The sequence below is a fragment of the Nyctibius grandis genome, chromosome 9, assembly GCF_013368605.1.
Source record: "Nyctibius grandis isolate bNycGra1 chromosome 9, bNycGra1.pri, whole genome shotgun sequence".
Lineage (NCBI taxonomy): Eukaryota > Metazoa > Chordata > Aves > Nyctibiiformes > Nyctibiidae > Nyctibius > Nyctibius grandis.
The window spans coordinates 31,672,851-31,697,111 of record NC_090666.1 but is presented as its reverse complement, the minus strand read 5'-3'; the positions used below and the strand labels follow the sequence as shown (position 1 = coordinate 31,697,111).

The following is a 24,261-nucleotide window of genomic DNA, read 5'->3' as shown; positions in this document are numbered from 1 at the left end:
CTCCAAGTCTCCCAAAGGATACCTTTTAAGATTTCATTTGTAACCAATTCAAGGCTGGTATGTTTTTCATTGTTCTTTGGCTTCTACAGAATTAAATGTTTTATTAAAGGACCACCACTATTGAAAAGAAGATACAGTTTAAATGCTACCATACTCTGTTAAAGTGGAAAACCTTTCTCCAGGAGAAAAAAAAAAAAAAGACACTACTACAGAATAAAAATGAAAATTAGTAATCTTTCCCTGTTTTTGAAAGAAGAAATACTCGTTCCCTCTTAAGCAGTAATTTTACAGAAGTTTGAAACACTACAGAACTACGAATCAGCCAAAGTTTGATGGCTCAGCCCAGTTAGAAACATGGGAATACGCCCAGTGCTGCTTGTGAGAACAGCCATGTGCCCTTCTGAAGTCTTAAACAGGTTTATTTTCTTTTCCACAAGGGCACAAACTGGCAGCAAGAAGCACCTTGGCAGGTTATGGCTGTACACAATTAAATAGGGCTCCCTAGATAATCAATCCCTGGCACTTTTGTAAGTCACTCGGGTGGAATAAAATCATTTTCCCTAACTGCTCACACCTCTCAAACTGTACCAGCCTTAATATTCCCTCCTGGATCTCCTGTTCCAACTCATTACATTTTATACCTCCTCACTTCAGCCTTAAACTGAAGTCAAGAGTTGCAACTGTCAATCACTGCTCTGCTCTTGGAGGCCTTTCATAACCTGCAGTCTGAACCGAAAGCATCACAAGGCTGCGTTTACCACCATCACCACGTCCAATAAACTGTGCCATGATTCAGATTGCTTGTTAATACATCCTGGGGCTCTAATAAGCAAGTTTCACATTGTTTGGTACATTTGCTTCATCTCTTCTGACTGAAATTTTAATGAGTTTAGTAAAGAGAGGCTTCATTGGGAACTACCAGAAAAGTGGGAAAACAAGGACACTTTCTCAGAGATCTTGGAAACAAACAAGTAACGAAAATACACCTGAGCACACAAATTTACAGCAGTAAGAGAACTGAAAGTGCACGCCTGTAAATCTTCTGTGTGCCAGAGGGCATAAGTGATGGACTTCTAATTTTATGCAGTCAGTGATACAAGAATGATTTGTTTCTTGTCAATCTGATGCATCTTCTGCTAGTTACAGAAAAGATGAGAGGAAAAGAAAAAAACCCATGACAGAAGTTCTGTTATGGTAGCAGGCAGATTAATAGAGGTATAACTGTGACAAAATCATCTCTTCATTTAGAATAGAATAATAGAATGGAATAGACTATTTCAGTTGGAAGGGACCTACAACCATCATCTAGTCCAACTGCCTGACCACTTCAGGGCTGACCAATATTTAAAGCAGTTGTTAAGGGCATTGCACAAATGCCTCTTAAACACTGACAGGCCTAGGGCATCGACCACCTCTCTAGGAAGCCTGTTCCAGTGTTTGATCACCCTCTCAGTAAAGAAATACTTCCTAATGTCCTCCTCTGACACAGCTTTGAACCATTCCCATGTGTCCTGTCACTGGATGCCAGGGAGAAGAGCTCAGTACCTCCCTCTCCACTTCCCCTCCTTGGGAAGCTGTATAGAGTAATTTCCCTATTAAATTGCCAAATCTTCTCCATGCCACATCTAAACACAATGCACTCGTGAGGTTGGAACAAATTCAGAGATCAGGATGAAATACAGTTCACTCAAAGATAATGAACAGGTTTCTAGCTAGTTATCTAGTTAAATCCAGAGGCTCAGGTGTCTTGTTTTTTTTTAATCCCAGATATGCATGCACTCAGTTAAAATGGTTCAGCTGATGCAAGGAAATTAACTGTTATGCTTCAGCCATCAGATGTATTTTCAAGGCAGAAGCATGAGGGTCCTAGAAGGGCCCGACATCCTGGACTCAGGTCAGCCAACTTACAGAAATATATTTATGCTCTGCAAGCAAAGATTAGTTATATGACTGAGGTCTTCAGGACTGTCACACAACTTGTGGTTTCTCCACACGCACCCCAACGGCTGACAAAAGTTGAAGGGGAATGGAAATGATGTAAATTATGTTTTATTAATCTTTGAATGGAAAGAATGTGTTCCGCTTCATAGAAAAGAACTCCTACACAAATAATTAAACAGAAAATACAACAAATTAAGGAAAACAGAATAGGTTAAAAGTGTAACTCGGTTTGACCATAAAAGATACAAGCCCTGAGATGCAGATACATTTCTGTTAGTGTAACAGCAATTTTATCTACAAGCCTACCACCTTATCAATAAGCAAAGCCTATAAAGTACAAATGGTGGAAAACACTCTTAAATATCTGAGAAATTATTAACAGCAAGTTACCTTTCGATCTTCTTTAAAGGCTTCAGCAGCGGTTGTAAAATGCGGAATGGCATTTTTACAGTGGGGACACCCTGTTTGACACAGGAAGAAAAAATCAGCATAAAAATTAGTTGTGAATAAGATACTAGGACAAACTCAAGACACAAGGTGAATTAGTGGAAAATTTGTATTAAAAATAATTCTAGAGAAGAGTTCTCCAGTTCTGGGAAGAGCAGGACAAAGCATCTGTAGACCATGTGTCAGCTACATGAACTTAAGCACGTGTTTAAAACCCCTCTGACTTCAAGCGGTTTAAGTGTATGCTTACAGTTACACGACATCCCATAGAGGGACCACAGTGCAGAGGGCTTTTCTCTATCACCAGTCCCTTAAGAGCATTTTAAGATCCCTAGTCACAAACGAACAAACCATTTCCCTGCTTTCATACCTCCTCATGGGTGTTACCATGTACGTTATTACTGCTGTTGCCACAGATACCAGCTACACTGGGACATGGGAATAAAGACAGCACAGTTGTGAACAGGAGGAAGTTGGAAGTTGGAAAGGGAGTCACCAGGAGCATTTAGAAGTGTTTGGGAATTGCCTGTGTTAGAGCCAAGCCATTGGGAACACAAGGGAGGGGAAGAGAAGCAAGTCCAACAGGCTACACTTTCTGCACTTATGGAGAGCAGAGGTCCAGTCCCAGGTTAGGATGACTGCTGCTGGCTTTCCTGGAGACCTTTCTCCTGTTCACCACAAATGGACAACAGCAGAAGAGTTTTACAGACACAGCACACAAGAACCCTACACCTTTGTGTGGGAGATGAGCTGATACTTGTTTGTACCACTGCAGCATTGAACAAAAGGCCAGTTCATCCCTTGCTTAAACATACACTAAATTTACTCAAACATTTCAGAAGAAGCCACAGAAGGGGAACAAGAACTGCTCTCTTGATTCAAAATTCAGATGTGGGTGCTCTTAATTCAGAAGCCATGTCTATTGTCTATGAATAATCTAAACTACTCTCAAAATATCAATACTAAGTAAGGCTTTGAAAAGGGAAGTACCTGCGTATGTGTAACAAATTACTTTTTTCAAACACAGCACAAAGAGGTTGTTCCCAAGCCAAGACTCAGGACACTATTTTTTGCTTAGATGCAGGGAAAAAAGGAATGGGCACACTTCTGACAAGCCTGTATAATACTAGCGAAGGCAGAAGAGTTCATCCTGCTAGTACTTCTGGATAGGAACAGAACAGAGCACAGATGAGTTGCTCATGAGCTCCAATTACAGCTTATGCTACTGTTGTTTACCAGTATTCTACAACGATGAATAAGTAGCTGTGTTACTTTTAAGTCAGTACTAAACAAATGCCCTCTTAGGAGTCTTGCAGCCACCCTCTCATAAACTGCACTTACTCTTTTAGCTGACACGAAAAACAGTATCTGTGCATAAACACTGCACGCTCCTTTCCACAAAGGAAAGGCTGCACACCCCTTTTACCTTCACCAAAATGCAACTTCATTGCTTACATGCACTGCTTTGAATTTTAGAGTATTTTTTTATTCTGAATAGGATTTTGAAAGCACTGCAATGACACACGTGTATAAATAGAAGGACAGTCTATGCAGTAGCTAAGAATACTGAAAAGTCAAAGGGATGTTTCCTGGGAAACTGAGGCACTCCTGCAAATCCATCGCAATGGTTTCAAACTCTTTAAGCAGCATAATGGCAGTCTATCCTGAAGGCAGCAGTTTTTCAGTGGGAGGTAGTGCAGGTCCTCTACAGCTCGCAAACTATTAACTTTGTTGAGTTGTTTCGCATTTGCCTGCGAGAAAATGGTCAAGAAAGAAAAGGAGGAGGAGGAAGAGAAGAAGGAGGAGGAGGAGGTGGTGGTGGAGGCAAGGGCTCCCGGCTGCTCCCATGTCCATCAGCCCACTTTGGTGACCCATTTAGTCTCTTACCACTTGCCTGTCCTGTCTGCCTGATACTGAAAAGCCTTCAGGTCAGGCCTATCTCTTGACACATCTTGGATAACGTTCTGTGCTGTGGTGTGACTGCCTTGGTTGACTTGTTAACACTGCTCTACACAAATAAATCAGATCTGGTGACAACATCTAAAAAGAATTCCAGAGACAAGAAAATGAGAAAAATCAGGCACCCCTAAAACAAGAACACTTGTTCTAGTCTACATGCTTACATGCTGTAGTTTACTCGAAAGCACTTCCAACTGTTACACTAAAACACAAAGGCTCCTAAAAATGCAAACATTTCACCTTCCCCTTTCTACTTACAATTTTGAGCTTAAAATTTAGATTTTACCAAACAGCAACTTTCAAACCCTCAATAAAAGATATTTCAAGAGAAATACAAGACTTCATGTCTTCTTATTCCCCTCTAACACCTTTATGACACATCAGTTGATGTGTTTCTCACCTCGCAGGTGCTGGATCTGCTGAGGATGGGGCATTTGGTAAAGTCTCTCTAAGCTCCCACTAGTTGCAACACGCAAGAGCTCTCCATGAGCCACACTCTTCAAGAAAACCAGAACATGATTCAACAAATAACAAGCATATTCTCTCAGACACAGAAAAGTCCAATGACTATTAAAAATGCAAGCTGCCATTTTACAGGGGCCAACAGATGGTAAGAAAACAGCCCGAGTGGCTGTTTAGCTGGTGACTGCTCAGAGAAGCACTGGCAGGTGCTCGATGTCCCTTCCACCCTAGCAAGTCACCACTGCATGTGCTGCTGCCCGGTGTTCAATAGGTGCCATTGAGAAGGGCTCTGAGTGCGGTTCTCAGAAAAGATGCACATCTTCCAAGGCCAAAAGGGAGCATCTGAATATCTAGACTGTTATGGCATTTTGGAAAAGGTAGGCACAATCAAACAGGTTACGGTCAACAACACCACACAGAGAAGAGAAGCACCATGTAATTCGAAACAACTGATAAAGGAACCCAATAAAACCTCTGCTTTTATTTCCTCTTCTCTGTGATCTTCTCATCTTCCTGCTCTAATACTAAATGACAAAAAGTTACCTTCGTTTACCAATCTGAAGCTCCATCTCTCCTCCCCTCACTTCCCTCTTGGCCCAACCTCCTTTCTTTACTGCACTGTGCTTGCAAAACTAAAACACAACCATATGGCTTTTGGCAGAGCTGACTCCAAGTCCAGTAGGCATTTTGTTAGCCTTGGACATCCATCCACGGAACAGATGTGAATGCTATGCTGAATTCCCAAGGAGTTTCAAGGAGTCACTGAAAAAGGGGGAAGGAGCACATCATATGGAATAGCAGAACTTCATCTGTTACGACTTAGAAGGATTGCCAAATGCAGCAAACGCTTGGAAGTCACCCAACCCAGTCATTCTATTTAAAGCACATATGCCAAAAAATAAAAGCAGAGGTTGATGTCTTCATTTTGACAGACGGAAAACTTGTTCTCCCCATTCCCTCTTCGCACCCACAATCACACATTTATTTTAAGTGTTAACACAATCTTCCAGATTTGAAAGTGCAAAGAAAGGAAATGTACTGAGCACTGTACATGAGGATAGGAAGTGTGCAGCCTCCTTACAAAGGATTTTCCAGATGGGCTGCAACAGAAAGAGATTAAACTGGTGGCATCTGAAGGTGTGGGTAAGATTTCAAGAATCAAAAGGTCCTGCCGACTTTCAACTGAGCAGCACTGGAAGTAGCACTTCTGGGAGCAGAGCCTTCTAACGTAGGTGCAGGGCTTTGCTTTACCAATTTTCTTTCTTTGTTTTTACATCATTGTCAAGTTTGATCTCAATAGGGTTAACAGCAGATGTGAACTGAACAGTAATTTCCTGTGCCTGACTTGAGAAATCTGAAAGAAAACTGCTCCTGGAGCATCCAGCCTTTCCACAGGATCCCAGCACTGGCGCTCAAAACTTCTAATCACTTCTGTAAATCTCGAGCTAACTTCATTTCCTAATGCAGAAACACACTTGCATCACCTGTCAGGAAGGCAAGAGAGCTTGACATCTAATGCACATGCTGTAGCATGTGTTAAGGCTATTCTCCACGCCCAATCAGTAAACAATACAGCTTTATTCCAGCTCTGGCCAGACGTTCTCACCTCTCTGCGCACAAAATTTTGCGCTCTGGAGGCCCCACTATGCAGCCCATGGTGGTATCTGCTCCGCCTGACCGCTGAAGCCTGCTGGGGAATGAGGGCTGTCTGCTTAAACCACAGGTCCGTGGATCCATAGGAGAACACCTGCAATAGAGGGGTTCTAAGTTCTCTTGGTCTTTGCACTACAAATTTAAAATTTTACACGAACCCAGTATTTTCTACAGGGTTTTTTTCCACCATTCATGCTCTAAAGTTGGTAAGGGCTGGGAAGGCACACTGTAGTACAGTCACGGCAGGCACCATCACACTCCTCACCTTGAAAACCAAGTAGTTCTCGACTGATCCAGTACATGAAAAATACAGTTTCTGTGGGTAAGAATTCAAGAGGAATGGATGATGAACAGCAGACGAGGGAAATGAAGTAAGCAGGCTTCTTCAGACCCATTAGCACTGAGGGGCTGGAAAGGGAGTCAGATTAAGTCTCCTCTAATTAGAGAGGCATTTAAAGGAAAGCTAGTGGCTCTTTTGGGAAATGAAGTGATAGAAAATATATAGCCTAACCTATTTTCTGTGGACTGAATTTACTGATAGCAGGAACAACTGCACGGTACAGCATCTTCTCTGGATGTCTTTGTGGAAAGAGCCAACGAGCCAGCATTGGTATGGGCACAGAAAGGTGTTGGAGAGGCCACCACAGAAGCTGGCTTCGTCCTCATGGAAACACTGGTTTGAGGACTCTGAAGAAATAAAGAACTGCAGGGTAGAGCTGGATGTGGTTTCCAACATGATGCCACAAAACATTTGTATACATGACGTAAAACAAAGATATTGCACGGGGAAATAGAAAAGCTTACTGGGTGCTCATATCACCTTGCAAACTATTTTTTTTTTAAACAAAAAGCAGACTGAGGAAAAAACAATACAAACTCATTTGTCAGGTAAGGTAAGAAAGACACAAAACTGATATTAAAAACCAAGTGCACATTGCCCCAAACATAAGAGTAATCAAGCATATGTTGTGGTAGCAATTCAATATATGCACGAAATAATAACCTGTATTCAGAATTGTAATCATGTCCCATAATTTCAGGGTCCCATGGGATGCAAAGGGATGCAAAAAGGATTTCAAAGCAATGGAACAATCAAGTGAATAACCTACATATCTTTATTACATTCAAATGGAGAATTTTTCATTGGACAGAGTTTCTTTTTTTAACTGAGTGAATTGTTTAGAGATGATAGTGAGTCAAAAGAAAAATTTAGAGATTCTTAAAACTCCAATGTACAAAAGTATTGGGACCAGATGGCAATTATAAAGATGTCTCCAGAGCAGTGCATGAAACAGATGCACCCTGGTGGACAATAGTCACCTTATTACATTTAAAATAAAATTGTGTGAACTCTTCAGAATTGCCTAAAGGAATCAAGTTCTCTTTCCAGAAGACACAGGTTTCTACTTGCTTAAATATGAAAAACGCCCTTTAAGTTACTTCACGCTTTGTTTAATTTGAAACTACAAAGCCTGGTGATATAATATAACCTCTCTACAGCTGAACAGTACAAGGTTAATTCAGTTTCCTTAGAAGAGTGGAAGCTGTATTAGCATAGCACATAGAAGAAAAGTGAAGCTGTTTTTAATGAATATAAATCAAAAGCTAACAATTTGTATAAAATAGATAAAGGAAGCAAATGGACATCAAAGCAGTATCCACAGTCAGCAGAGGTAATAATGATGTTTTAAGTATATAAGGGACTTTAAATGTATCAGAAGCAAAAGAAATCCAAACAATACTAGCAATATAGCTTTGAAAGAAAATGATGGAGTTGTCAAAAGGAACCTCACTGAATATATAAATGAAAATATTAAGTAGGTGTGGAGTGGGCCTCTATGCCTGGCACCTCCAAAATGCTGTTTGCAGTTCTGGGTCCACAAATGAAGAAGGAGTTCAAACTGGAGGGGGCTCAGAAGACCCACAAGGACTGGAGGGCACACTTCATGGCAAAGGTAGCCAGGAAGCTCAGTGCACCAATAGCTTAAATGCAAAGATTAAGAAGTGATAGAAATTGGGAAGAGTCAGACTAGTTTTCATTGTAACGAGCTATTCAAGCTGGGTGCCAAAGGCTAAGTAACCTCCAGAGCTGGCTGGGAGCTGAAGCCAGTCAAATTCAGCCAGAAAATTCACATTCCCCATCACTAGTAATTTTTAGTCTGAAAGTAAAAGGTTTTCTAAAAAAAGATGCTTTCACGCAGTGGCTCTGCACCTGATCAGACTGTAGCCTGTCCTTGACTCACATCGCTAAGCTGAAACTGCTACGGAGGTGATATGGTTTTGCTGTCCTTTTATCAGCCTCCCGAGCAGCCAGGGGCTGCAGCATGCCAGCCCCACAGGTCAGGAGAGGACAACAGCCCCTGCTGACCCTAACCTGAGCATCCCAAAGTGGCTCCACCAGTGCAGGTCAGGCATTTTGACTTCAGACAGCACTACCTTGTATTTTTGCCCACCATTAATACAGAATGATGTATAACCCCACCCATGTTGTTTCACAGAATCACAGAATCACAGAATGTTAGGGATTGGAAGGGACCTCGAAAGATCATCTAGTCCAATCCCCCTGCCGGGGCAGGATTGCCTAGACCATATCACACAGGAACGCGTCCAGGCGGGTTTTGAATGTCTCCAGAGAAGGAGACTCCACAACCCCTCTGGGCAGCCTGTTCCAGTGTTCAGTCACCCTCACCGTAAAGAAGTTTTTCCTCAAATTTAAGTGGAACCTCCTGTGCTCCAGCTTGCACCCATTGCCCCTTGTCCTGTCAAGGGATGTCACTGAGAAGAGCCTGGCTCCATCCTCTTGACACTTGCCCTTTCCATATTTATAAACATTAATGAGGTCACCCCTCAGTCTCCTCTTCTCTAAGCTAAAGAGACCCAGCTCCCTCAGCCTCTCCTCCTAAGGGAGATGTTCCACTCCCTTAATCATCTTCGTGGCTCTGTGCTGGACTCTCTCTAGCAGTTCCCTGTCCTTCTTGAACTGAGGGGCCCAGAACTGGACACAATACTCCAGATGCGGCCTCACCAGGGCAGAGTAGAGGGGGAGGAGAACCTCTCTCGACCTGCTGACCACACCCCTTCTTATACACCCCAGGATGCCATTGGCCTTCTTGGCCACAAGGGCACACTGCTGGCTCATGGTCATCCTGTTGTCCACTAGGACCCCCAGGTCCCTTTCCCCTACGCTGCTCTCCAACAGCTCTGTCCCCAACTTGTACTGGTACATGGGGCTGTTCTTGCCCAGATGCAGGACTCTACACTTGCCCTTGTTATATTTCATTACATTTCTCCCCGCCCAACTCTCCAGCCTGTCCAGGTCTCTCTGAATGGCTGCGCAGCCTTCCGGCATCTCAGCCACTCCTCCCAGTTTTGTGTCATCAGCGAACTTGCTGACAGCGCACTCTAATCCCTCATCCAAGTCATTAATGAATATATTGAATAGAACTGGTCCCAGAACCGACCCTTGCGGAACTCCGCTAGACACAGACCTCCAACTGGACTCTGTCCCGCTGACCACTACTCTCTGGCTTCTTCCCTTCAGCCAGTTCACAATCCACCTCACTACCCGATCATCCAGACCACACTTCCCCAGTTTAGCTGCGAGGATGCTGTGGGAGACCGTGTCAAACGCTTTACTGAAATCGAGATAGACCACATCCACAGCTTTACCATCATCTATCCACCGGGTAACATCCTCATAAAAGGCTATCAAGTTGGTTGAGCAAGACTTCCCGTTGGTGAAGCCATGCTGAGTGCCCCTAATGATCCCCCTATCCTTGATGTGCCTAGAGACAGCACCAAGAACAAGTTGCTCCATTACCTTTCCAGGAATGGAGGTGAGGCTGACTGGTCTATAGTTACCCGGGTCCTCCTTCCTGCCCTTTTTGAAGACTGGAGTGACATTCGCTTTCCTCCAGTCCTCAGGCACCTCTCCTGTTGCCCACGACTTAGCAAAGATGATGGAGAGTGGCCTAGCAATGACTTCCACCAGCTCCCTCAGCACCCGCGGGTGCATCCCATCAGGACCCATGGATTTATGGACGTCCAGGTTGCTTAATTGGTCCCTGACCCAGCCCTCATCAACCAAGACAGATTCCTCCTCTATCCTGACTTCTTCTGGGGCCTCAGGGGTCCAGGGCTCCTCAGGACAGCCTCCAACAGTATAGACAGAGGCAAAGAAGGCATTCAGTAACTCCGCCTTCTTTTTATCCTCTGTCTCCAGGGCCCCCACCTCATTCATCAGTGGGCCTACATTGCCTCTAGTGTTGGCTTTACCTGCAATGTATTTGAAGAAGCCCTTTCTGTTGTCCTTGACCTCTCTTGCAAGGTTTAATTCCAAGGAGGCCTTAGCTTTCCTAGTTGTCTCCCTACATCCTCTGACAACAGACTTATATTCCTCCCAAGTGGCCAGCCCCTCCTTCCACGATCTGTACACCTTCTTCTTCCACTTGAGTTTGCCCAGCAGTTCCCTGTTCAACCATGCAGGTCTCCTTGTACCCTTCCTTGACTTCCTACCTGCTGGGATGCTCTGATCTTGAGCTCGGAAGAAGCAGTCCTTGAACGCTAACCAACTGTCTTGGGCCCCCTTACCTTCTAGTACCCTGTCCCATGGGATTTCCCCTAGCAATTGCTTGAAAAGGCCAAAGTTGGCTCTCCTGAAGTTCAGGGTTGTGATTCTGCTAGCTATTCTGTTCCTGCCACATGAGATCCTGAACTCTACCATCTCATGGTCGCTACAACCAAGGCTGCCCTCAACCTTCACCTCTTCAACCAGACCCTCCTTGTTAGTGAGGATCAGATCCAGCAGCGCTCCTCTCGTAGTTGGCTCATCCACCATTTGCATCAGAAAGTTTCTGTGTGTGCTTTTAGCATCTTGTACATAACAAAATCTGATAAGTAAAGTAACAAAGTGGTGTGCATATATTTTGCATGAGATTTTTCAAAGAGAGAAAGAGGCATACATTTTAATGCTGTAGACTGTTTCCATATCAAATACACTAACTTAAACTGTCAGTATTTTCATAGCAAAGTCCTGGCCAACTCCTTAGAGGAGCTCTGAAAGCCCAGTGATTTGTGAGACCATGGCATTTGTGCTGTCTGTGCTCTATGCTCAGCATGAGGAAGGCGTCTGCTCCCGCTTCAGCCCCCAGCTTCCTTTAGTACCTCTCAACGGGTGATCTCAAATGCTTTAACTAATATCAATTAATTACACTTCAAATTGCCCCTAAGAGAGACAGATGTGATTATCCCAAGGTTAAATGGAGTCAGGAAGAGGTTAAGTGACTCTCAGGGTTCACAATCCTGCTTGGTGGAGAGCATGGCTGCAAGGTGCTGACTCCATTCATTCAGCTGCAAAACCATCGGGGGCTCAGAGGGCTCAGCACGTGGCAGGATGGAGCCCTCCGCATGCAAAGTGCAGAGGCAGGGAATGACTTTCCAATTCCCCATCTCTGCTTGAAATCATCACTCTCTAAATAACAGGGGTAGATACTGCCCTCCGTTATTGGTTTTTAAATGACTGCAATTCTAAGCAAGTGAAAGCAGCACATTGCACAGCTATCAAAGCAAACCTAAGAGCTTGTAGACAGCAGAGTAAAGCAAAGCCTGTTTCCACTTCAAGAGCTCCAAGTGATTAACTAGAATTAAAACAAGAATATTACTTGGTCAATCAAGGAAAGACAGGCCACAGACAGTAACTGCACAGATAAGAGCTGAAAATGGGTATAACTGCTTAAACCAACACAATTCATGTAGCTACAGAAGTTATTGAATCCACAGGCAGATTTGAGAAAGGCATTTGGAGATGTTACTGAAAGGTTAACTCGCTTTTGTTCTACCAGTAGAGAACTGGAGGGACTTTTAATTGAATATCTGGAACCAAAGCTCATTTTATGACATGACCTGACACATAACATAATCATATTTCCAAGACACGAGATATTAGTAATTGAAAGGAGAGGGATTTGTTCTTTGATTTGAAAAAGGTCATGAGGTTTTCAGTTAAGCATCAGGTCAACCAGGGCTTGCCTCGCTACTCTGAACAACAGGCAACCTACTACCAATTTCACAGCCTGCTGGTGAGTTTCGTTGGGTTTTTTACCAAGCTATATAAACTCTTATTTTTTTAGCACTTTGTGGGTATACAGAGGAGATGGGGGTCAAAAAAAGCAAATCTTTGGAAGCCACAGCCTTAGACATGAACAATTGCAATATCAGCAACAAAGTCATCAGAACAGGCCATCTGCAAAGGTGGGAAGAGGGAAGAGACTCAGCAGAAACTCCTGGACTGTTTTATCCACTACAAAAGCAAGGATATGACTGACTGCAGTGAATTACAAATGACATAACAACACTTGGCATTTGGCAACAAGCAGTCCTTTAAGAGGGAAAGCTGTACAGCAGGCCACCTCTGGGCAGAAAGGGTTAAAGAGCAATAGTTACCTCCAGAACAAAAATGAGGTGTCAGTTCCAGCAGACCTGGATTTTCCAGATAAACTGTGTCACTGCCCCACGTGGCACAAACGAAGCTGGTAACAGCGGTTAACCAAGTCAGCATCAGCCTTGGTTAACAGCAAACAGAGTCAAAGAGCAAATTAAATCATTTTGCCACCTAACATGCCAGTGGATGTAACTGGTAATTAGAAGATAAACAGCTCTGAGTTAGCAGGGGCCAGGCAGAGTGCTGGGGGAGGCACCACTGAATGACACCTACACTAAGTGAAGCTCAAAAGCAGCCCCCGTTATGATAACGTTGCATCACCAGAAAAAGCATCTGTCTTATTGGAAATGGGTTTGATGACAGTGCATAAGGGTGGGTGGCATATTAATAGTTAAATGTCTCCTAATGTACCCTGCACAGACTTTATGTGACATTACACCAACACAACTGCGTGTCTGCAAGGAGAGAACTTCACAGGGCAAGGGCACACGCTTCCCTCCTCTTCCCCTTCTCACAAGCCTAAACTGTTTACATACAGGTAATACTCTTCACACCAATTGAAGCAGCTGTAACATTTTAGGGTTGTGACAGATTTAAAGCATGAATGCTCCTTTACAAAACAAGAGGAGCTGCATCACCCTGACAAATTTTAGTTTAATGTCACAGCTCCGCGACAGCCACCTCTGAGTAATTCCGTCACGGCTACGCGCAGTCCCATGAAGTGCCTCAACTTCAGAGTTGAGGACAGTTAAAACTGTTCTCTCAATGCTAATTAATATCCTCGACACAAACACTGGGGCTAAGAGCAGTTCTGACAGCCTGATTGCAGAGACCACTCTATAAATTCATCCTTTATCAAAACCAGCCTGTTAATGGGCTCTGTGGCATCAGCACTATTTACCCCGACAGGAATGCACCTTGCTAATGCAAGCCTGTACCAAGAGCACCACTAATGCATGAAAAAAAACAGTTAGCAGCAGAGCTGACATATCAAAATTCTGCAGTGCCAGCCCACGCAGGATTTAAAGCCTCATTATCGGAGGGTCCAGACCTCGCTTCTGCCTCAGTCAACAACCAGAAAATCCTTCCTGCAAGGATTTTTGCCTTGAAACGGATTCTTTCTGTTCAGCATGTTTTTAATAATTTTTGATAGCTTAAGTTTCATTTACAAACATGCACATTTTGTTCAGGCTCTTTGATACAGTCTGCTAATGAAAACTTAACAAGATGTGCTTGCAAGTGATGGGAAAACCTCTTGGTGGGAGCCATTCCAAGGTCATCATGGGACACTGAATTAATCTGTGCTGCTGCTTTGCTGGGTGCGTCTGGACCCATTAACTCAACTGTTGAGTATTTTAGCCCCCTCTATGCATCCTTCATACAGAACTATGCCACCCAGGTCTGCTCAGCACTGAGACCCAGACCGGTCATCTCAGGCCCAGCAGCCACTGGCTGAAGCCTCACAGTCAGTCTAAACTTCCACGGTTTGTTACAGCAGTTCAGCTTAGAACACAGCATTATCTCACCAAACCTTCCTGTGCGAAAGCTGAGATATCGTGCAACCAGCTTTGTCCCAGCTTACTTCAAAACATGGAGAGATTAAAAGGAAACATTACAGCTTTCTTAAGAACTGCTTTTTGATGACAGCTTGGGTCCCACCAGCAAGCTAGCAGGGCTGGAGGAGCATACTGGCCCTGGCTGTTAGCCTTCATAGCCAAAACACAGTCTGCACCCACTCCGCACACAGTGCAACCCACTCTGGCAACGACTCTCAGCTAAGTGCTTTTCTGTCATTGTATATTCCTCGATGCCCAACTCGGACAGAAGAAACTGGGCAGTTTTTATTGTGAAAGGACAAAGAATGATTAATATTTTGTTGCAGTTTTTATTGTGAAAGGACACAGAATGATTAATATTTTGTTGCAGTTTTTATTGTGAAAGGACACAGAATGATTAATATTTTGTTGCAGTTTTTATTGTGAAAGGACACAGAATGATTAATATTTTGAACAAAGCCTGTGGATAAAATTAATGCAAGTTTGCTTTAGCTCTCAGCATTTTATGCACTGCTGAGGAAACATACAGGGATGGGCAGGATTGATTTAGTCCAAACTGAAAAAAACTGTTCCCTATCTGATTTCTTACTGCTGAAGAAATCCCTATCTCTGTTTCTTACTTACTTCTTACTGATGGCCAAGAGATAACCCATCAGACAGTGATGATGTCAAGATTCCTGTTTGACTTGGAAGCCAAAGAACTTTTTTTGTTTTACATCAGAACAATACCCAGGTACCATCTCCCACTAACAGCTTAGAACAACACCCAGCCTTTTAATGGCTCAAACACCATCCCAAAGTCTTCTGTGATTTTATCAGGTGCAAGACAGATTAAGCACCCTCATGCACTTCTTCCAGCCCTGAAAGAAAAACCCCACAAAAAATTTAAGTGAAGAGCCAAGGAGGCTGATGTCTCTTAACTGCACATCCTCTTGTCGCAGCACAGCCACTTACGCAATACAAAAATTAAAATCATCCTCAGTAAGGTTTATTTCTGGATGTTCCTTGGGTAACCCCTGTGGGTCAGGCTTCACCAGAAAATAACCTTTTCCAGCTGACAAAAATAATTTCCAGTGAAGTGAAAGTTTCACTGCTGAACAGAGAACCGGAAATCAGCTCCCAGTAAAGTATTTATTAAAAATACCCATTCTGTGAATCCTGTTGAGTCCCACAAATTGAGGCCATTTGGCAAGTTAATAACATTGGCAACTGCCGCCCTTACAAACCATTAAAAGGGAGCATTTTCCCCCTATTATTTCTCATTGCTGCTGAAAGTCTTTATTTTTTAAGACGCTTATTACCTTGTGTTTTTACAAAAGTAGGAACTGAATGAATTTGCTCAGTGCCGAGCCCTTCCACTAAAAGTGACTGATCTAAAAAATAAGTGCCACCCTATCCCCATCTAGACCTGTTAATGACTGGTCTATTATATGTAATTCCTGTTTCTGACACAGATAATTCATTTGCATTCTCTTTGGAGGCAGCAATCTCAACCAAAAAAAGGTATGAATGTGTTTTCATGCGTTAGTCTCTCATGAGCCACAAGTGGACAGCTTCTGTTTCTGTGCAAGAATTAGTAGGGAGTGGTATTAAGCCTTTCCTATTTAGAGAAAATCAGAACTCGATGGGAAGGGTAAAAAAAACAAAATAAAAACCAACCAACTGAAAACAAAACCCCCCCAAAATACTGTATATTTCAAAATCCAGTGTTACTATTCCTAGAAACACAGCATTGTTGTGGTTGGAAGGCACTTCTGGAGATCATCTAGTCCAACTCCCCTGCTCAAAACAGGCAACTACAGCAGGTTGCCCAGCACTGTGTCCAGTTGGGTTTTGAATATCTCCAAGGATGGAGACTCCACACCCTCTCTGGTCAACCTGTTGCAGTGTTCAACCACCCCCACAGTAAAAAAAAAAAAAACAAACCACCACTTCCTCTTATGTTTAAGCAAAATTTCCTGCTTTTCAATTTGTGCCCGTTGCCTCTTGTCCTGTCCCTGGGCATTGCAGAGAAGAGTCTGGCTCTGGCTTCTCTACACCCCACATTAGGCAGTTACGCAGACTGACAAGATCCTTCTGAGCCTCCTCTTCTCCAGGCTGAACAGTCCCAACTCTCTCAGCCTCTCCTCACACGTCAGAAGCTCCAGACCCTTAATCACCATCATGGCCCTTCACTGGATTTACTCCAGTATGTCAATGTCCTTTCTGTACTGGGGAGCCCAGAACTGGACGCAGCAATCCAATTGTGTCTCACCAGTGCTGAGTACAGGGGAAGGATCAGCTCCCTTGACCTGCTGGTGATGCTCTGCCTAGCGCAATCAAGGATGCCCATCTATGGAGTCTGTGTCCCCAGCTCTGAATTGTTTCTAGAAGAGCAGAAAGGACCTAGCATAAGTTTGAGGGAGCATCACCCAAGAATAGCTAAAACTTGATGGTCACACCACCAAATTATGACATCAAAAAGGCATATTAAATCCCAAGGATGAACAAGGCAGAAGAGGGAACCATGTGAGTTTTAGTTAGAGAACGTGACGGTCATTAATTTGGTATAGGTCTTCGCATTGACTCAAAAAGAAATTCCATGTAAGACTCCAAGGCTTCTCCAGACAGAAGTCTGGGTTAAAAACACAGGACACTCCTGAAAAACTATCTGCATCTCCCTATTTCATTGAAAAATGCTCACCTAGCTTCAATCACTTTTTTTCCTTAATTCAGTTTGAATAACGCAGCAAAAATATCTCTAACTGAGAAGACGTTATTCACTGGAACTTTGTTGCCCTTTGTGATTCTGACAACTAATCACAACCAACTGCTTCTATTTTGCACAGTTATCAGTGCTATAGTAGGAGGAGGTTAAAATTTAATGCATTGGCAAAGTCAAATCTCAATTATCTGGGATAACAGAGTGGAGAGAGCACATAAAAGTAAAAATGCAGATAAACCACATTCAGATAAGCTGTACGAACAACAGTGAGGACATAAGAGAAAGAAGAAAGAAAAGACAGTGTGTTGATCCCAGAAGAGGCACTGATACAAACCAGTCAGTCCAGGATGCTAGGCATTCAATGCTGCGAGTCTTGAAACAAGCTCTGGACGTAGACCAGAGACATGCAGCTAGTGTACTTCTGGCCATAGCTGGTTAAGCACTGCAGTCTAACTCAGGCTGGATCGATTCTTGTCCATTTGGCTCACTTCCCGATTTGGTCCACGGCCCCCCAAACCCTGATCATCCACATACCGGGCTATGTGTGTACACGAAACCATTCTCAGAGTAGTTGTCTCCTCTCCCCATTTCTGGACAAAGTCAAGCAGTTACAAAAGGAAACCTGGAGACGGTATCCAGTACTCCAAGGGCTGGTCTATGGAGATAATATAGACACAGATCCCATAAATCCTGCCAAAACACCTCTCAAATGCTGATGCAATATGCTTACTGCTTTCAAATGCTCCTCAAACCCCTCATGGCAGTCCCCAGGACACAACACACCTATGGCATCATGCTTCACTTCAACAGACTGTATCATTGTCCTCCTCTTATTTTAGGCATTTTGAACTCAGAGATGAGGGAGTGGGATAGACAATTATGTCTTAGGACCACAAGAGCCCCACAAGGGTCCAAAGAACTGGGCCAGGTGCTGTGCAGCACAGACACCAGCAGCTTGCTCCAAGTGCTAGCCCTGAGAAGCACCGACAAGTGTCAGCCCACACCACGAGCCTGAATGGCATGGTGGCCACAGAGGGTACAGACCTACCCAGTGGACACCCGGATGAAGATCAGGTCCAAGGCAGTTGTTGGCACAAGTAGCATTACCTTTTCCGCAGCTGGCACTTTTGCCCCAAGTCACTACCGGGGACCTGCCCCTACTGCTGCCTCCTGCCCCAAATTATGACAGTGCACAGAGATGCCACCGGGAAGGAATGGGAATATGAAATTAAGAACATCACTCGCTGTGGGTGTCAAGTCCACAGGACTGGATTTTTTTCCCAGTAATTCCAAGAGTTTTGATTCTGATTCTCAGTCCTTGAAATATTCCACAGGCACTAGGAATAACCTTTACACTTCACCTGCATTCAGGGTAATGGAGCAATGAGTTCCCATCTTTTCCATGTGGATGTAGCAGTCTTCTCTTCCACAGCTAAATCACTGTGAAGTACTATCCAGCACCATTAAAGCACCATTCAGCTCAGTCCAGAGTTATTGGCATAGCAGCAGATTAATGGTTCTCCTATACATATTAAGTAATTTGGACTGGAAGCTGCCACAGAAAAGCCAAATCTCTTTTTCATTTGCATGTAAGATATATATCTGCGGCCTTTGCCTAAAGGTTTGTCACTCTAGCTGAAGGCTTCACAAAGGTCAGAATATTCAACTTTCTGCTTTAAATTCTAATGACAGATGAGAGATACATTTCTTAGCATAAATATTTATATATAAACATACTTTATATATGCATGTATACACACACCCCCAATCCTAAAATATCTCAGCATATGTGTAAGTGTAACAAATACTGTCACAGAGTCACAAGTGAATGAGGTAACACGCTGTGAGTCTGCACTGACCTCAGATGTGGATCTGAATAGAAAAAGAAAATTATTTGAGATAATGGGGCCTGGCAATTTTAGCAGTGTTCCTTCTGCACTAAAATAAGCAAGTTAAGACTAATTGGCAACGTAAACTCCAAGAGGACTCCAGACTGAGAAAATGGTAAACAAAAGCTAATCTATCAAATTTAGCAGGAGGTACATTATCACTGCAGAAAAGCAGAAAAATGGAATGATTTGTACTGTTTTATTGAGTTAATGATTATTTCATAGAAATCAGAGATTTCAAATACTCATCTGCTACTTTCCCCTGCACCCAAGAAAGGGCAGGCTTGTTGCACTCCATTCGCCTGCTTTCTGCTTTGCACACAGACACTTCCACGTCTAGAGAGAACAAATCTGACAAATCAGAAACTGCGCATGACTCACATACTGACAACACAACAGCAACGCTGACTGTCTTAGGAGTCATGGGAAGGGCAGAAGTGGTTCCAGTTAGCGCCTCTCTGTCCTGCATATAGGTGGTCTCATGCAGCACACTGTATCGAAAACAGTGCAAGAAGAATGTGTCTGAAGGGCAGCCTCAAAGGACCCAAGAGTCTTACGTGATGCAAGCCTTGCTTTTACAGCCCCTTTGTACAGACAGGGCCCCGCTGATCTTTATTTACCCCTCCTGGTATAAGGGTAGAAGTCAACCCACAAACAACGGTATCATCATTAGCCCATCAGGCAAGTTGCCTCATGCTTTCAACCCTGAGAGCTACATACTCATTGCACATAGTGTCTTTGCTTTAAATATAGCCTTCAAAAAAACCCCATAATTTAAGTGCCTTAAAAAGACGCAGGTAAAAACCAAAAAGGAAATAAAACTCTTCCACAGAAAGTCACTCATCAGGTAAAGAGAACTCAAGAGACAGCGAACTCCTAAATCTTACCATTTTGTGTACAATCATTTGATTCTAAAGTTACAGCTTGCTCTTAACCAGTTGAAGCCCATGAATCAGAAATTCCTGGCACATGGGCAATTTTTAGTCAATAGGTGGTGGGAACTGGAGTTGAGAAGGGATTAAGGACCCTTCCCTCTTCTTTCACAACCTTCCAGAAATCTCCCTTCTGAATTGCACCCCTCCTTCCTCCCACATCCCACATGCAGCAAGGCTTTGCGGGAGCCCAAAAGCATTCATGATTAATTCTTTAACAGAAAAGCAAAATAAGGAGCTGCCTGATTAAACATTAAGGACCTGAGTTTTTTCTCCTTTTCTGGAAAATACCTTCAGTTTAATGGGAACAAGTTAGTAACCGCTTATCTGAAGGTAATCCATGAGTTGCGGGGCTGGCCATGTGATAGGGAAGAATTTTTCTTGCATTTGGGAGGTGCTGAGTCATGGTGCTATAGAAGCAAATTAATACTATCTAATATGACATGCCAAGATTACCTTCTCCCTTTGACAGATCCCTCAAAAGTTAGGAACCTGTACCAAGTCTGCCTGTCTCTGGGAAAACACAGGAAAACAGAAGAGGTCCCTCCCATTCACCTGATTCAAAACTTCTCTAGAAATATTCTCAGGAGCTTCAAAACGCAAGCATGCGTGTGATGCTCGCAAAACAATCTGGGAAGAGGAAGCTATGCTCATATTCCCAGTGGAGATTTAAATGTAGGTTTATTACAGACAAAATTTATTCCATCAAAATTTGTTCTCAGCCTCTGGGGACTGATTCCTCCTACACCACTATATTGATTTCACTACTGAAGTGCTGCACTAATGAGTCAGGCTCTCCATGTCCATTGTGCTACTATAAAGGATCACATTTTGTTATATGGACCATAAAATGCAGCAGAAGAAAAAAAATCTGTTTCTTGTTTGTACCCCTGCCTGCTTTGGTGTCTGCATTAATGCAGTAACTCTTTAAATAAACACTGTATACTGTTTCGTTTCTGTTTATAAAGATGCAAACGATGGTGCCTATGATGGTCTCGTGCAGTTATATTCAGAATCAGCTCTTTACCTTTAAAAGTCTTGGGACAGTGAGGGAATTAATTCAGGATTTCATAAACTGTAGGGTTTATAAAAACCCATCCACGTAGAGAGGTATTTACTCACATGGCGCATAGAACATGACAAGGGTGTGCTTCTTCTTCTTCAAGGACTCCCTGAAGTCTTCTCCAGCAAGGTGGATAACGCTAGTCTGTTTTTCTTCCCATGTAGGCTCTGGTGGAGGTGGTGCTTCAGGACTAGAAAAGAAAGGAAACAAGATTGGTTTGAAAATGTTTCTGGAAGCAGGCAAAGGGGCATCTTGTCCTGGTCATAATTACCATGAGGGAACTGAGGTCGAACAATCCTTCAGGGTACCTGTGCAACAGAAAAACTTGCTCCATATTTCCAACACCAGATAACAACAAAAGTGATGCAAGTTAATTTCTGTAACTCAATAAAAATATAATTTAAGTGATTGTACTCAGGCACCTGAGTAGGAACGCAGAATAAAAATTTCCTACATTGCATTCAACATCTGGGTGGAAAGAACATTGCTCTTGTATCACTGTGTCATCCATCGGCATGAATTGAGAAGAACAGCACGCAGGCGGGATCAAAAGGCAACCAATATAGAACAGCACCTTCCATTCAAACATCCTTTTTGTACTCTTTATCGCTATCATGCAAACTTCTATAGAGAACTTCATGACCTTCTCTTGAATTCAGATATTAAAGCCAGGATGCAATAATCAGCATCGTTTCACTTGGAAGACTGGGGGTGACTGAACTGGAATATTTTACCTTGATAAAGAGAATGTCAGGTTTCAATTATGACTGCACATACTGACTAGATCGGAGCAATCCCGCACATCTAGGGCGCCTCTAACAAAACTTTGCTATTCACCAGCTCACAGACTTCTCTCAGACTCATTAATTTCATTCCTGCTGTATCTTAAATAGTGATTACTTATATAAAATCATCAGAATGGTGTCACGGTATAAAGACCTTCATATGTCGCCTTGGTAATAAATTAGCTGTTCAGACTTTCCTGTCCCTTTGAATGACACCATTTTAAGTTGTATCAGGTACATAAAAACCAAGTGGAGAAAAACTTGATTTTTAAAGTCCTACTCAAGGTCACTTGGTGGACATCCATCGATACTGATTTGCTAGTTGTTAGCAAAGGAATTAGGGCAGCTGGTCTGAATTTTCACAAGAACACAGTTGGTGTGAGCTATCATTGATTACAGTTACAGTCAGAGGTGTGACTTCATCTCACAGAGACCACCCCAATAAGCCACCCAGACACTGGTAACAATCTAGTGTGGCAGCAGAGACTATAGACACCATGAACAGACTGAGGACTGGAGCCAAAACCTGCACAGCTACAACTAGACCACTCACTGGGATAGGTTTCACAAGATGTACTTCGATCTCCAGCCTGCACCCCAGATACATCCCTGTTTCCACCAACTTCAGTGGAGCTGTGACAAGTTTAGCCCAGGTCAGCAACAAGGATCTATTGCACCTCTAGTTGGGAAAGCATCTAGCAGTCAAGAGCAGGAGACAAGAAGTCTAGGTTTCCCCTGTGCTGCTGACTACGTGAGGCTGTAGACAAGTCTTCCAGAGGCACATCGGGATCCAGAAGGGATTAACACCCCTTCCCTCCTGCTCACTGCTTATTCACCTGCCAATATGTATAGGAAGTGTCAACCTCAGTGTTAAACTCAATAGAAATTATGTAGCACTCAAAATACTCCAGCAAACTGGTGAAACTAGGACGGTGACTTAATATCCAGTATTGACACAGCAGCCTTGAGCCTGAGTATGTAGGGAAGCCAAGGGAGTACTGTGTCTAAAAGTAAAATATAGATAAAACTTCCCAGCATGCTACAAAGATGCTGCCAGGCCATATCTATTACCTGATTTGAAGCACTCAGAGATGTAGTTTAAAAAGGAAAAAAACCACCACCACCACCAACAAAAAAAAAACAAAACCAAAACAAAAAACACTCCACACAACCCCTCTCCTAACACCAAATATGAGGGGGAAAATTAAGATTACATTCCTCACGTAAACTGCACTTAACCGTTAAATGATTTTAAAACTTCACAAAACACTGGCAGGTTTTTCTCCCATTGAATAATGTAGAAAATACATCAGGCCTACAATACCTAAAGAAAATGCATATTTTATTCCAGAATACTTAAAGAGAGAATTGTACCAGCAATTTACTACTTTGAAATGAAATTACTTTCATCACACATCAAACCTAATTCTGCATATTTTAACGCACCACCCAAGAAAAGTTGGGAAGTGCAGACAAAGGTGCTGCTTTTGTTGGTCTCACTGGCCTTCTTTCAGCCTCACGTAGCTGGTATTCTAGGCATTGGCTCTGAAATGCTGGAAAGAGAAAAGTACAACTGCAGAAATTCAGTTACTAACAGTGAAATCTGCTGCTTAGTATAAAGAGGGAACAACAAATGTTCTGTTTTTCAGAGCCATTGCTATTCCTTCTCTGTTGAGAGGCTTAGGGTATATTTGAAAAATATTTATTTTGGGAAAGAATTACCGGGACAACTATGAAAAACCCCACAGCAAATAAAGGATTTGGTGTATTAAAGACCATAATTAACATACATGTTTTTGTATGGCTTTGAATACTGGAATCCAATTTGGTTTTGTTAGCAAGGGATTTAGGCAGTCGATGAAGCTAGGTTTAAGATTTACTTCCTCACCAGAGCAGTCTTCAGGAGCCAGTAACCAGGAACCTGAATACTATCTCGAACCCTCAAAACTTACTTTAGCAGCCAGTCGATGATCTTCTTCTTTGTTCTGAGGTGCGGCAGAGTGTATTTCTCCTCTCCGTCCTTAAAATACTTCAAAGTAGGAAACCCTGAGATGTGATATCTTTCTGCCAGCGCCTTGTTGACGGTAGCATCGACTGCTGCAAGGACACCTGGACTCTAAAACAAAGACCATTAACTGTAAATCCCCGCAACATACACACACCCATTTGGCAGGAAACAGTGGACTTGGGGGCGATCACTCATGATCTAGGTGCCTCCACTTTCTCAGGTACTCACTACAGATACATGGAAAGACACAAAGGACTGATGCAAAACCAGGAAGGGTCATCTTACGGACTAAATATAACCAGAGTGTTACCTGTTCTCCTCCCATTTCTGACAGAATTCCCTGTACATAATTCCCTTTATTACATTTAAGAGCTGTTCCCAGGAATTGTATCTCCTCCCATAAATCCCAATTTCTCCCAGAAG

The 24,261-nt window shown here is 43.0% G+C and overlaps 1 protein-coding gene across 2 annotated transcripts in view; it reads right to left on the bottom strand.

The window, feature by feature from the left end:
- PDIA5 (protein disulfide isomerase family A member 5) overlaps positions 1-24,261 on the bottom strand; it is a 102,706-nt gene that overhangs the window by 10,345 nt on the left and 68,100 nt on the right. Inside the window, exons 13-15 of one of the 2 annotated variants that reach the window (XM_068407694.1) lie at positions 23,783-23,946; positions 21,105-21,235; positions 2,332-2,402 (exon numbers count right to left, since the gene is read on the bottom strand). In XM_068407694.1, coding sequence (XP_068263795.1) covers positions 2,332-2,402; positions 21,105-21,235; positions 23,783-23,946 — 366 coding nt within the window. The remainder of the gene's footprint in view (positions 1-2,331; positions 2,403-21,104; positions 21,236-23,782; positions 23,947-24,261) is intronic. The other variant, XM_068407695.1, reaches the window with a different exon arrangement.